This window comes from Archocentrus centrarchus, chromosome 3 (genome assembly GCF_007364275.1).
Source record: "Archocentrus centrarchus isolate MPI-CPG fArcCen1 chromosome 3, fArcCen1, whole genome shotgun sequence".
Taxonomy (NCBI): Eukaryota; Metazoa; Chordata; class Actinopteri; order Cichliformes; family Cichlidae; genus Archocentrus; species Archocentrus centrarchus.
Window position 1 is genome coordinate 21,050,028 of NC_044348.1, and position 15,805 is coordinate 21,065,832.

Below are 15,805 nucleotides of genomic sequence, written 5' to 3' on the forward strand. Positions count from 1 at the left end.
CGACCACACCCAAAGTCCAGTCCTTACTGCCTCGGTGAAGAAGGGAAAAGGGGAAGTCGAAAGAAAGATATTTTCCTTGGTCAACCATCTCTTTATAATCCTCGTGCTGTAATCCAGAAATCTTCTCTGACTCAACACAAAGTCCACAAGACAGAATTTCCACAGCGAAGGCACGTCCAGCATCACTCGAACTGGCAGGGAGAATACCGGCAGAACTGTTCATCGTCGAATTAGTATCCACAGAGGGTTGGGGCAGTCCTCTCCGTGGAGCAGTTCTTGTCCGGGGAGAAAACTCCTGTGATTCTCAAATAATACCTCTGTGCAGCATAATTTATAGTCTCAATTCTAAGACCAAGCCTATTTTTCAAAACATCATCATGACAGTTATCACCCCGTTCCTGATATCCTTGTAGGGGGTTTGTCTTAGACATTACTTCATTTCTAGTTATCACCCCACTGTCCATACCCATTTATGGGATGGTTGGGCTTAACCATTACTTCATTGGGCCTTTTAGGTTCTTTTTAGGTACTTTTCCATTCTGAACAACATGCCTGGACATTTTTCTAACTTTGCTCTGCTCGTCTCCGGGCAACAGTTTCAGTTCCTCTTTTTATCCTTGGCTCAGTTGCACAACTTCCTCAGCTCACTGCTTCAACCATCACTTCTGTTACACTCACACACATTATTTGATCATAAATCATATACTTCATTCTCTAACGGTTCTATAAATTTGAATTATGATCGTACGTGCAGCACCAAGCTTAGGCTAACAGGCAACCAAGATCTCAATCTTCACTTGACCTCATTTGACACCACTTACTCCTCTTTCACTTTAATTTTCATTCTCCAAAGTGTGCCCTTTATCCTTCAGGTGCAGTACACCAGAGTCTTGTTCTCTTGAGGTGGCTCTTCTATGTTGTGCCATGCAGTTGTGAAGTGGATATTTGGTTTCTCCAGTGTAGAAGTCTCGCTGCACTGCACTGCACTGCATGCACTATGTTGCTTACCTTGTGTTTGGGAGATTTTTCCTTGGGACGAACCCGTTTTTGTCTTGGAGTGTGGCTTGGAGAAAATTCTCCAACAAACCAGCAACAAAAGGGACGACTATGTTGTTGTGTCTGCCATTCTCTTTCTCTCTAGCTGGTGCTTGACCTTCTTTCCTGTGCTTCTTCGCTGATTTGATGAAGGCCCATTTGGGAAAACCACATGTTTTAAGAGCTTTTTTACACATTTGTTTTTCTTTTCTTTCCCTTCTGCCTTAGAGGGAGCGTTTTTGGCTCTGGTGTTGCAGGGTCCCTGATCACCCAAAGTGTGCTGCACTGGGTGGTGGGTCTGTGTGGGGGTGCTTCTGGTAAACTTCAGTCATGAGGCTTAAACTGACTGAGCACAGCACAGTCCAGGAATGGTAATTATGCTTGGTTTCCTCCCTGAAGAAATTAATGTTTTTCTCCAGTTAGCTGATGTGGTCAATGAAGGCTTCTACTTCTTGAGTTTTCATTTTGACCCAGATGTAGAACTGTACTGGTGGCTAAGTGCTAAGCCTTTGAAGGAGCCAAGAGTTTTACTTTCCACTTCCTCCATGTAAAGGTTCAGTCGCCTTTTTTCAAGCTCTTGAATCATGACCTGGATGACTGAGAATCTACACAGACAGTCTGTGAATTAGTACAGCAGAGGGATGCAGGCTCCCTCTGCCAAATGTCACCACAAGGGGGCAAGGTTACTGTAGATGTCTTTTGTTTGTTTTTGTTTTGTTTTTTTTAAAATAATAATAATAATAATAATAATATACTACTTGTTACATTAGGTCAAAGAAAACATATTTATCTTTGACCGAAAGTATGTTTGCCTTTCTGGCTTCTGCCATGATCACACACTTCTGATGGCTGGCTCATTGCTCTCCCACGATTTTTTTTTTTATGGCAAGACGGATTGGTTGGTAGGCTATTTGTACTACAACAAACACCTGTGTTGGCTACAGTGTGAAGAAATCAATCAGAGTCATTAGGAGAATTTACAGGGTGAAGAGACTGTACTTTCCTGTCACACCACTTGAGCAAATCTCTCTTTAAAGAGGCTTGGACATAACACATGGTAACACATTTTAATTAGTATTAGTATGAGTGAATAAAGGGCATTCACAATAGACTAAACACAGGAACCCAGATCATATCACTTGCATCACTCAATCAGTCAAAACATGCTGGCATTTTGTCTGGCATAAAGGATAAAGGATATCTTTTTTTTTTTTCTTGACTTTTTACATTTGATAGCATCAAGTTAGAGTGGAAACCAGCAAACAAGATTCAAACAGAATATTCTGTCTTTTTGTGGCCGTGCAGCTAATCCACTAAAAATAAAATGACACCAGGAAAGTTAGAGTTTGCCTTCTGCACAGCGTTTTTATTCCTTGTCACACAGCTTGAGCCACTGTCCCACATTTTGACTGGCTCTGCAGGATATGTACTTTTCTAAAGTCTGTTTTTTACCCTAATGTATTACGAAGGAAATAAGAAATAACTAGAAATAGCTGGGAAAAATTTAGAAGATGCATCTTGTGAAATAGCCACACTGTATGTAAACTTCAGCCATAATGATGCTGGTTTGTTGGTTTCCAGTTTAGTATTTTAGCCGTTGTTTGTTTGTTTGTTTGCTTTCCTTTAACCAGACGTGACCGTCATATCAGCTTGTTATCAAGTTACAATAATAATTTAATGCTGGATATCTTGGTTAGAAAGATACATGTGTAATTCACTGTGGTACATGCAGACGGTTGGTGTGACAGAGGATGCAAGGATAAGGTGAGATGGAGGGAGATGATCTGCTGCGGCGCCCCAAATAGCGCAGCTGGAAGAAGAAAAAAGAAGAATGTAAAAAACGATGCTCATTTTGATTTTTTTTAAAGGCAGACTCCAGAAATCCTATTATACTAAAGCACATGACCAACATTTAATCACATTTTAATATGGCAATTTCGCTCCCCTTAATTGCTGACATTGTAGCACAGTAGTATGTTACAAGTTAAAAGTCTTCTATATGCCCCTTTATCCATTGATCAGTCTTACGCGTGTGTGCAGGTGCGGTGACGCGGACAACGCGGAAGTGTCTTGTCAACAGTCCGAGGAGCCGCTGAAAACAGCTATCTTCAGTCCAGAAACGATGGCCGACTCGGATGTCCGATACTGTCAGCGGTTTTCCTATTATGTACTCAAATTCATCCTGTTCGCCTATGCCTGCGGCTGGTGGGTGAGTACAGACGCGATTATTGTAAAACGAGCGCTTTGTTTGCACGGAGATCTCGGCTGGCAGGAGACAAGCCTGGGTGAATGGGTGTTTGTGAGTCCGGTACTTTTGATTTGTGGGTGTGTGCGCTCCGTTCAGATCCGTAGGGGGGGGGGGGGGGGGGGGGGGGGGGGAATGTGATTAGGTCTTATTTCGCTCTTCTAATAATGGCGCGCACTTTACGATTTACACCTGTGGAGAGACGGGTATTGTACCTGTGGAGTTAAGCCACTGATCACAGAGCAGTAGACGATATCCCCTCCCGTGGCCACACCCGGCTCTGCGTACCTGAGAAGAGTAAACAAAGACAGAAAAGGAGACAAAAAAACGGGGGTGGGCGGACGGCATTTTCCGCGTAGGACTGTGTTGTGACTGTGGTCACACTGTACGGAGTCATGTGGACAGATGATCCACATGCAAGTTAAATGACAGTGACAGCGTTGCTTCAGCAGTTTTTCATGCACTTTGATGACCAATTAACTCAGTGCTCAATGCGTGCTTTCAGTAAAGTTTCGGTTTTTCTTTTGTAGATTTAGGCTTTTTCAGCGTGATTTATTTTATTTATTTCAATGGCCGTGTGAGATCAGAGCTCTGCCATACCATACTGTTCTGGTTGTCTGGGGTCACTGATTCACTGCAGAATTTACCAAATGCCTCGCTGATGATATTATGTGATATTTAAGAATCTGGATAAAAACATAATCATCTAGTTTTTGTTTTGTTTTTTCCACAGACCTATACTAACTAAGAGGAAGTAAGCATGGGACCATCTAAACTGTAAATGACCAGTTACATTGAAAATTGAACCCAACATAAAAAAAAATCCATAGGAAATCTAATGGGGTGGCTGTAGCTCAGGAGGTAGAGCTCTAATTGGAAGGTTTGTGGTTTGATCCCTGGCTGCTTCAGTCTGCATGTGAAAGTATCCTTGGGCAAGATACTGAACCCCAAGATGCTCTCTGAGGCATTCATCAGAATGCTAAATAGAAAGCACTTAGGCGTGGAAAAAAGTGCTTGTATGAATGTGTGTGTGAATGGGTGAATGAGGCATGTTGTATAAAATGCTTTGAGTGCTCAAGTAGAGCAGAAAAATATTATATAAGACACAGTCCATTTGCCATTTACCAAAGTGCTGTGCAGGTCACTAATGAAACATCTGAACAGTGATAATGTTGCCCCTACCAGGCTTTTTGGGATTTGTCTTGTTTTCTTTTTAGGATTTTTTGCAGGACTGATTGACACAATCTGCGGGTTGGTTCTAGACTTCAGGACATCTTTGTGTCTGATAGAGTCATCTGAGACAAGGCCAGGAGTATATTGTACACAGCTTCTTAAACAGTTTAAGCCAGAGCATATGCAGACACAGAGCAAAACTTCATCCAGCACAATACAGTATAATATACAAAAACTAATACAGAATCCATATGTAATGCACTGTCACCATGCAAGGACAGAGGGACGGGACCGGCTCTGAAAATCAATCAACATCATAAGATGGTTGATAAGTTTTTTGTTTAGTTTTGTTCTTGTATTGTGAAACGATAATGATCCAGGTTTTCCTGTTTTGTCAGCACGTAGAATGCAATGAAGATAAGATTTTGTTGGGTGGCTGAAAGCCTGCTTTCATCATCGCTTTCATGTGACCTGAGGCTGTGAAAGTAATCAAACTTGATTTTTAATTATGATTTTGGCTTTCAACAAATAAAACCAGGACATTTTTTAGATAAAACTATTATTATCCAATATCCAGTCTGACAGTGTGGCTCTCATTTTAATGATACAATATAATGATTTATACAGATAATAAATAAGTCTCTGAGCCAACTGTGCACCTGCCTTTAGTCATGTAATTTATGAAAGTAGAACTATATTAAATTGTGATCCTGGCGTAGTGGATATATTTGTTTTGTTTTGTTCTTACCTTATCTTCATCTTAGCTTCTACATTTTATAATCAGTTATATGGGATAACAGGTGCCCTTGATAAAATTCTATAAAATTATGTTGTCAAAATAAACATAATTAAAGACACAAATGTTAAAGAATATCCTTCAAAAATATGCATCAAAATGTTGGCACAGGTACTGCTGAGGACCTCATCTCCAAAGAGTTGCTGTTATAATATATAGCTTCATATTCAGCTTGGTCTGGGTGCAGGTGATGCTACTGACAAGTTACTAATTATTAGATCAAAAACACATTAAATTATACCAATTATATTCACACTCAAAGCATCACTTAAAATTAAGCAGTCAGCCCTTAGTTTTTAAAAGATATCATGTTGGTTGTTGAGCTGTGATCTGCAAACTGCAACTAAACTGCCAAGATTACATTTGACAGCTTAAAAAAAAAATGCAGCTTTACTGATGACTTCTTTGGCACAGTGTTAGTTTAGAGCCAACTAAAAGTTCAATAAGTGTAAACACTAAAGTTGACCTACTGTGGGTTTTCTTATTTTTGTCATATACAAAAAATATTGTGACAGTGGTGGATGGAGGTCATTGTGTCAGTGATCCCTCTGAGCAAAAATCTCAGTCTTCAGCATCTAAATATTCTGTTTCAATTTGTGGAATTCTGATTTTCTATTCTGGAAAGTAACATAATAGGTCCACGTTATAAAAGCTAGCGCTAGCAGCCTTCTTTAAGTTTTCTAGAAACCTGAAGGGTATACTATGAGCGAAGTTCGACACAGCCAGGTTTACTTTGCATTAGCTGGCTCGACAAAACCTAAAACCCCAACTGGAGATGACGGGTATCACAATGGCAGTCAGCAGCTTTCTTTGTTTTTCCTTCAGACTCTGTGCGCTTTCGCATTAAAAAGGCTATTTTGCAGTTCATGTAACTCTCCCATACAAAATTATCCCTGTGGGTTATCAGATGATGATGATAAAATGGTGATTAAAAATTTCTAAAGAACATGAAAAAAAAATAACAGTAAAATTCAAGACTGTTACAAATAAGAGGGAGTAATTAATGCTGCAGAAATTAATGCTGCAGAAGATCATTAAACTTGAGATTTGGTGGTAGAGTGGTAAAACATTTTAATTCAGGTTAATTAGTTTATCACTGTAGATGCCCCATGCCCCCCATGGGACAAAGTGAGTTCACTCTTAGTGCTGCTGTCTAAGGTGATGGCTGCACATCAGTGCTCTGAAACTTTAAACTGGATACATTTAAACATTAAAGGTTACTTTATCCCCATCCTGATAAAGGAGACATGGGAATGGCTTTAGTTTGCCTACAGATCAGAGTGAAATTAGTTTTATTGATTCAACAGGTATTCTTGATGTGTGCTGCAATTCCAGCAGTGTAAAAGAGACTCAGCAGCAAATTAGAATCAAGTATGACAACATTTCTCTGGAGCTTGAAAAAGGCGACTGGACTTCTTTTTGTTTCTTGAAGACGTTTCACCTCTCATCCGAAAGGCTTCTTCAGTTCTCAACCAAATGGTGGAGAGACCCAGGTATTTAAACCCCTGTGGGCGTAGTCCCCTGGAGGTGGTTATGACCCTCTATTGATCATGTGCGTGAACACATGTGCCCAGGTGTGAAGGGGGCGTGGGTCATATTTAATCAGTGGTTTCAGTTGAAACCAATTTAGGACTCCGCTCCATTGTTTCCTGTGGCCTATTGAGGTCACTGGAACAAAGGTGTGAATGGGGGTTGAGACGTCTGATCATTCACACCTTTGTTCCAGTGACCTCAATAGGCCACAGGAAACAATGGAGCGGAGTCCTAAATTGGTTTCAACTGAAACCACTGATTAAATATGACCCACGCCCCCTTCACACCTGGGCACATGTGTTCACGCACATGATCAATAGAGGGTCATAACCACCTCCAGGGGACTACGCCCACAGGGGTTTAAATACCTGGGTCTCTCCACCATTTGGTTGAGAACTGAAGAAGCCTTTCGGATGAGAGGTGAAACGTCTTCAAGAAACAAAAAGAAGTCCAGTCGCCTTTTTCAAGCTCCAGAGACTACTATGACCTGGATGACTGAGAATCTACACAGACATATGACAACATTTATACAGTTTATGCATCAGCAGATTAATAGACCCATGTTCCTGTGGCACTTCATTCAGTGGTTTTAATAAGGCACAGCTTAACAAGTTGAACATATAAAACACATCCCGCCCAGCAGTGAATGTATAATGCAGTTAAAACATGTTGTAGATAAAAGATGAAAATGAAAATGTTGATTTTAAACTAAAACCTGGAACATGATCTGCTCCTGACCAGGTTAGGTGTTCAGCATAAGTTACCATGGTGATTTAACCAGGTAAAAAAGAGAGGCACTTTTGTGGCACAGAAAACTCTGACTTTAAGCTCCACTTCTGGCTTTGTAGTACACCCCTCTGGTTTTCCACAGGTAGCCTGTTCTTTCTGTTACCAGAAACAGTGGATCAGTACTGGAAGGCTACCCATGCACACAGAGTTGCCTGGCTTGTTTATTTTTTTGGGAAAGATGACCAAGCATGCAGCTGCTCCCTCTCATAAATGACGTGGCAGATTGTATATTTTTGAAGACAGATGGCAAATTGACACAACACTTAGACGATCTCTTGTTTGTTTTTCTTGTGAGTCTTCTGAAAAGTTAATTTGTGATGGAAGGAAGAGTAAAAAAAGACGGGGGCAAGGAGACGCATAAGGCTCAGTAATGGGTTTATTATGGCAAATGAATACTGCCTTGATAGGGGAGGTGAAACAGATTAACATGTTATATTTACTTTGCTTCTGCAGCTTGTGGATTCAGTCATATTAAGAAGATATTTTTACCACATCGTGTCTGAATAATTATCTCAAGAATTCTGGCACATCCTCCAGGAAACCTAGAAAAAAAAAAAAAGACTGAGCACCAACAGCGATTCTCATGAAACATTTTGTGCAACAGGTGCATATAAAGAAAAATATACAAATAAATAGAAATATACAAATAAACCTATTACAAGTTCACTGCATGATGTTACAGTCATAATTTTACACAACATGTATAATGAGTAATGAAAACAGCAAGTAGTGATGCAACAATTGGTTATGGAATAAACAGAACTCTGGTGCGGAGCAGCATTAGTGCTCTGGTGGTGATTTATTGAGACCATCACTTTCTGAAATGTCAGTTGAGATTTTAAACCCCCTGAAAAAAAGGCTTGAGTGGGTTTCTTTCAGATGTCTTTGTACTTCCCTTTTGGGTGTTGTTTGTTTTTAATGAGCTGTTTTTTTGCCCTCATTCAGTGTTTTTTGCAGAACAGGATGTACATGTGCTGATTATCAGCTGTCTTGAGTGTAAATTGCAAAACAATGTGGTATATTTTGGAGGAACAATGTACAGAAGATGATTTCCTGCTTAATGTGGGAAGGATTTAATTCACATTAGGGCAACAGGTTAATCTCATCTGGCTGGATATTCGGTATTCAAATGTGAAACAATTGACAAAGACTAAACACAAAATTAAAGCAAAGCCCGAGGGTGACGAGAATGCCTTAGGTCATGTTTAACAGTATTTGAAAGTCTCTGATTTAAAATCTTATTCCAAAATTACCATGAAGTGGAATCATGTAAACAGCAGTTTAGGAGGACAGAATGGATCAGAGTGCTGGCTGGAGTGCTGTAAAATGGTTTTGTCAGCAGTTTTGATGGTAGTCTGTAATTTGTTACAAATTGTTTTTTTCCTTAATCTTGAAGCAATGCAAAAGCAGCTGGATAACCTTCCCAGCATGTTCCCAAGTATGCTGGTTTCTTTTCAGTCTGCTGCATGAGGTTATTTGCTTTTCTTAACCTTTACCCAGGGAAGGTTGCCTGAGCTCACTTAACAGTGGCCCGCACTAGCACACAGTAAAACGCTCTCCAGGTAGCATCTCCTGTCTTTGACTTTTTACCCATGAGCAGTACAGTTACTCTGTAATTTAGGACTACAGTAACCCTTGTGTCATGTTTCATGTTTAATTGGCTTTAAAACAATGTACAAAGCTCAAGACAAAAAACTTCAAATGTTTATGGTATGCCTGGCGAGGTCTCCAATCAGAGTTCACAAGAATCACTACTTGTCCTCCTACTATTGGTCAGAATTTGTTTATCCAGATTGTCCTCAGTGTTGAGGTCAACGCTCATGTTTGTCATTTTCACTCTTGATGCTCTGATGTACTGTTCTCAGCGTTAATAAATTTTGCATATACAAAATGAAAGTGATCTTATTGGTCATGATCATTGAGAGAGTTGTCCTACTGATTAACTCCCACATAACAGAGGCGTGGCTAACACTATTACATTGACATTAGTAATATGGTCAGTGCTATGATATGTTGATATGTTCACATATTTTCATGCTTTTTATTTTTACTACTGATCATGTAGTCATAATACTCAGTCATTTTCATTTGTGGTGAACAAGATTAATTGTGACAAAGTGTGAACCACTTTGACTTCACCATGGACTTTAATTCTCATTAGGTTGTGTAGTACAGCCAAAGAATGACAAGAAAATATATCTACTTTTTTCTGTATTTTATACATTACAATAAACTCTGAACTGTGATGGATCATGAGCTGCATCACTGGTGTTCTGGTTTTAGTGTGAGCTCATGCCAGTGTTCACCAAGCAAACAAACCTAAGTGTAAAGGAAAAGGCTACAACCATGTGACAGAGTTTTTCACATGACTCTATGTGAAAAACCAAGCACACCTTTACTGCTTCCATAGGACTTAAGATGGTAAGTAATTGCCAGGGACTTCTAGACAAATGCACCTGATTAACTGATCATTCAGGTGTGTGCTAACACAATGCCAAGGAGGAGAGACATTAGCAATGATTTTAATCATTGCTAATGAGACGCAATTGTTACTGCCTATAAATATGTATAAATATGGGTAGGGCTCTGAAGCCATGTCCAAATAAACTGAAGTCTGTCAATCTACCGTGAGAACGATTATTCACAAGTGGGAAACACTGAAGATGACTGTCAATCATCTCAGGAACAAATGTCTGGGCAAATTTACCCCGAAGTCAGACTGTGCAATTCTCAGAGAAACAACAAATTCCCAAAAGCTACATCTCAGACTGCAGGCCTCAGTATGTTAAATATTAAAGTTCATGACAGTATAATTAGAAAAAGACTGAACAAGTATGGCTTGTTTGGAAGGGTTGGCAGGACAAAGCCGCTTTTTTTCTAAAGAGAACATGGCAGCACAGCTTAGGTTTGCAAAATTGCATATGATCAAACCACACGACCTCTGGAATAATGTCCTTTAGACAGATGAGACCAAAGTAGAGATGTTTGGTCATAATACACAGCGCTACATCTGGTGATTACCAAACAGCATATCAGCACAAACACCTCATAGCAACTGTCAAGCAGGAGGTAGAAAGCTGAAAATTTGATTTGAACTGCTTTGGATACCAAGTATTTTAGAGTCAAATGTGAGGCCACCTGATAGCTAAAGCCTGACTGAAACTGCCTCATACACCAGGAAAATATCGCAAACACAGCCTCAACCTGATTGAAATGCTGTGCATAAACGAATGTCCACAATCTTCAATAAACTGAAGTGATATTGTAAAGAAGAGTAGGACAAAATTCCTTTACAGCAATGTGAGAGAGAAAGTCATACAGAAAATGATTACTTCAGGTTACTTTCAGGTGACTTTCCTTTCCTTTTCCTGGACTGCAGATAGGATCAGTGAATCTGTAACTATAGGTTTAGCAATGTTTTAAGGCCAAAATAAACCAACAGACATCAAATTTAATTATTAATATATTAGTGTTTATTGTAATCTGGGGATTTCTTTCCATTCATAGTGTCATAAACCAAAGTATTGGATCAGATTTTACATTACATGAGAAGGTACATCACTGTGGATTCATGGAAATGTGGCATTTATGGTTTAGTCATTATGATTAATATATATATATATATATATATATATATATATATATATATATATATATATATATATATATATATATATATATATATATATATATATATATATATATATATATATATATATATATATAATATACGGTATATATATATATATATACAGTGTATTAATGGCCACTGGATTAAATAGCCAAAGAAAGCACTGTGGAAGATAGAAAGCAATGCAGTAATTTGTGGAAAGAACATTTTCATCTATAAACATGACCTTTTTAGAGGAAAAAGTCTAAAAAAAATTTTTGTCTGGGTTCAACGATTAAATATGTGTGGAATTTGTGGCAGGTTATTAACTGTTTTTCTTTTTTTTTTCTTTTTTTGACATTTACATTTGGGCATAATCGACATCTAAAGAGCTGCTATAGCTAAAAATGCAAATGATGTAGTTATTATAAGGACTGCCATATGTGCTCTGATTTTCACTGGTCATAGGTAAAATGCTACAGTCAGTAGAGTTTAGAGATATTTGTTGGTTACTTGTTTAAATTAGCTTTTGCAGACATTCTAAAGCTAAATTAGGACAGCTGATAGCAGTGATAACAGTAAAGACAAAGTTTCAGTCTGACAGTAGGTCCTTTGCATTGGAGAAAATTGATTTTTCTTGTCTGTCCCATGTCTGCAGCTTGTAGCCTGGTTTCAAAGCTGCACTGCATGCCTTTGTAGCAGTGATCTGTGTCCAGTAATAGCACTATGAAGTTGTTTTAGCAGAGTGTAATAGGTTATAAACTACTACTTGATCTTGGCCTAATGCCCTGAATGTGTTGCCAGGCCATCTGCAGCTAAGTGCATGCTGATAAACAGAGTGTGGCCTGTTTTATTTTATTTTCCCCAAGTACGTTTGTTAAAAATCCACTTGCATGAATCAGAATGATCCCACAAACAACAAGGCACTTTGTGGAGACTATCACTCTGGCTGTTGACATGTTCTATTCTTGGCAGAAATTTCAAATTACTGTTTAAAATACTCTAAGTGGTCTCCTCTCCTCTTGGCTGAATGGAAGTCAGTTTATGGCGGGCAGAGAACTGGCCGGTAAGATACCATAACAGACAGAATAACAGACACCAAGCAGGGACATGTAAGGGAAAGACGACATAGTGAATTATAAACAATGTTGGACCTTCAGAAATCTTCACATCTTTGCTTCCTCTCGCTCTCTCCTGTTCTGATGTGTTGTGCGTCTCAGGAGATGGCTGAAATCAGATTGTGGGAGGCAAACAGCAATTAGCAATGCGTCATACAATGGAATTTGCAGAAGCAATATGCCATGATTATCAAATCATAATATCTGCCTCTGTGCTCTTGCCATGTATTTCCTCCTCTCTTTCATGTTATCTCACTCTCTCTCTCTGGAACATTGCTGCTTTCACATTTCTGTGTACATCCACAAAAAGCCAATTTATGTTTTCTCGTTTTCTTCCTCTGATCTATTCAGTACCTGGGATAGTGCCGCGTGGCTCTACACAAATAGCCTAAATTTGTCTGTTTACAACATACCACACTAGCAGAAAAAGAAACCAGCTCTTCTACATTTTCTCAGTAGAGCTGCAGCCTTTTCAATAACAAGCTTCTAATATTACAGAAAGACAATTTCATTACGGCCATAATTATGAAAATGCTGGGGTTTTTTGTTTGTTTTTAGGGAGCAAAAGAGAAAATTCTTGTTTTTTGGTAATGGATATGTGGCTGAATGTCACAAGAAGTTGTGCTTATTTTAATCTATCCAGCATGCAAAAAAACAGCAAATAAATGAAATCACTATAAATGGATTGTTGGTGTTTGGCCAGTTTCTACTTTAGCTGCCTGATCCTATTACAGGATGTGCCATGTGCTATTTGGCACTAAATGAATCAGTATAAGTGGCTCTTTTCATTTTAATTTAGCCTGGAGCTCACTGTTGGAATGCACCTGGTCATTTATATTTGTTTCAGCAAATGCATAGTTGTTGACAGTTAGCCACAGTTGTTATCATGTGGCTCGTTAACATTGGTCTCAGACTGAAATTCAGGTACATACAGTGCTGTGAAAAAACATTTGCTCCCTCCCTTCCCAGACTATCACTGACCCACCACCAAACCGGTCATGCTAAACAATGCTACAGGCAGCATAATGTTCTCCACAGCTTCTCTTGATTCTTTCACGTCTGTCACATGTGCTCAGGGTGAACCTACTATCATCTGTGAAAAGCACAGGGTGCCAGTGGTGGACCTGCCAATTCTGGTAAACTATGGCAAATGCTAATCAAGGTCCATGGTGCCAGGCAGTGAGCACAGGGCCCACTAGAGGATCTCGGGCCCTCAGGCCAACTTTGTGAAATCTGTTTCTGATTGTTTGGTCAGAGATATATATACCCATGTGGCCTGCTGAAGGCCATTTGGTAGGGCTCTGGCCGTGCTCATCCTGTTCCTCCTTGCACAAAGGAGCAGATACCGGTCCTGCTGATGGGTTTGATATGTCATCCTGGAGAAGCTGGACTAAATGTGCAACCTCTGTAGGGTCCAGGTATCGCCTTATTCTACCTGCAGTGACACTGACCCTAGTCAAATGCAAAACTAGTGAAAAAACAGAAAAGATGAAAAGGGGGAAACTGTCAGTGGCCTTCACTTGTAAAACCGTTCCTGTTTTGGGGGTTGTGTCATTGTCACCCCTCTAGGGCACATGTTGTTAATTTCATTAACACCAAACAGCTGAAACTGATTAACAACTCCCTCGGCTACTGACCAGATCAGTATCCCAGAAGTTTAATTGGCTTGATGCTGTACTAAATTAAAAAGTGTTCCTTTACTGTACTGCTCAAAAAAAAAGAGAAATTATTTTGATGTAGGTGTGTCATGATAGCTCATTACTGAAGATAACGGTTTAAAAAAAAAAAAAAAGGTTTAATTCGCGTTAAATATTGCGTTAAATATGGTAATATTGTAAAAATTCCAGCACCAGCATAATCAGGTTAATAGACTCACTTTCCAGTTTATTGTGACTCTCTTCTCTTTTGGTAACTGCTTAAGTTCAGCTTCAGATTAATGACACACTTCATAGATGACAAAAGCACGTTGATAACACACTGGGAGCAATTCCAGTTCCCTACCAAACCTGCCAGACTAGGTCAGACTTAGTCACTCACAAAAATGAATGAAGCACTGGAGACTGTTTAGGAATTAATTGTTAATTTGATTACAGTTTTCTTTCCCTTTGGTGCTCCTCGTCACCTCCTCTCTGCATTTCAAATGTTTGAGCTAACAGCAGCTCATCCCTGCATCGTTAATGTACCCTACGCCTTGACTAAGATGTGTTTCTTCAGTTTGTCGCTGGCCTTGAGTCACTGCAGTTTGGTGCTCTATTTTACTGCATATTAGAGCCCGACTGGTTTATACAACAAGGTGATCCAAGCAGAGTGAGGCAGAACATAAATGAGTAAATAAATAACTATACACAACAAAAGGAAGGAAGGAATTCTGTTTATGCCTGAAAAAATGTCTGCCAATGAACTGTAATATTTTTAATCACTGTTATCAGTCTTAAAAGTCCTATATCAGTCATGCTCTGTTGCATATATTAGTGACATTTGTTTATACTAGCTTAGAGAACTCACTTTTTGATTTTTAATTGTATTAAACAAGGGCCACTGTTGCTTGAAATATATTTTTCTTATGTTTTTATTTTGTAATTATATTGAGATACGTGAAGGAAATGGATTTCCGCTCTGCAGAGGTTTTACAGGGGTTGTTCAATGTTTTGAGGTTTTTTTATTTTCTTGTAATTTGGGTGAACTGACCCTTTACGCTTTCCCGTCTCTCATTTTGCTCCTCCTAGACTTTGATAGGTTCGTTTGTTGATTGCTTAAATAGCTTCTGCCAATGCTAATTTAACTTAATTGACCTTTTGATGAAGGGTCTCATTAACAATTCTAATTTCTACATAAGAGCCTTCTTGTGATATATTATTCAGTCTGCATGTGGCAATATAGTGCTGCTTTCACAGCATCAAATAAAACACAATGGAACTGTCGGTCTGTGTATCTTAGTTTATATATCTAAGTTCAAAATGTATCTAAAATGTATAATTATATGAATCCACTCCAATCCAGGTTTTTGTATATTTGTCAGAACTAAATTGCCCTTGCAAGTTTTGCTTGAATTCAATCTGTGATGTTGAACACACAAAAGAAGAACATTTCTGTTGTGCTTTGTGAAAGCCTGCTTTGTCTATGTGATACTGTGGCTTCACAGGAATGTCCTGCTGAGTTTCCAATTATCAGTCTATAATGCTGGTGCCCTGTCTCGTTTTTACCCATCTTTTGTCTTTAATGGGGAAAAGCCAGCCTTCTCAACCCTGATCGGGATAATGGATGGATGAATGGTTACATTAGAACTTAAAACTGAGGATTGAAGAAAATTTTAAAGAGAAGCAATCACAAAGACAGTAAAGTGTGTTTTTATGGATGTGTATAAACAGTCTAGGCAATTAACTTCACAACATTGATGGTTCTTAAGTGTTCTTTTGAATTGATTATTGAATTATGTGGGAGTAATGAAGTGAAAGAAAACTCATAGACAATGTGTGTGTGTCCCAAATGAAAGCGCTTCAGAGAAC

At 39.0% G+C, this 15,805-nt stretch overlaps 1 protein-coding gene across 2 annotated transcripts in view; it reads left to right on the top strand.

The window, feature by feature from the left end:
- The first annotated feature begins 3,102 nt into the window (after positions 1–3,102).
- Positions 3,103–15,805, top strand: part of tspan15 (tetraspanin 15) — a 43,813-nt gene continuing 31,110 nt past the window's right edge. For both annotated transcript variants that reach the window (XM_030724754.1, XM_030724763.1), the window contains exon 1: positions 3,103–3,244. In XM_030724754.1, coding sequence (XP_030580614.1) covers positions 3,158–3,244 — 87 coding nt within the window. In that variant the 5' untranslated portion in view covers positions 3,103–3,157. The remainder of the gene's footprint in view (positions 3,245–15,805) is intronic.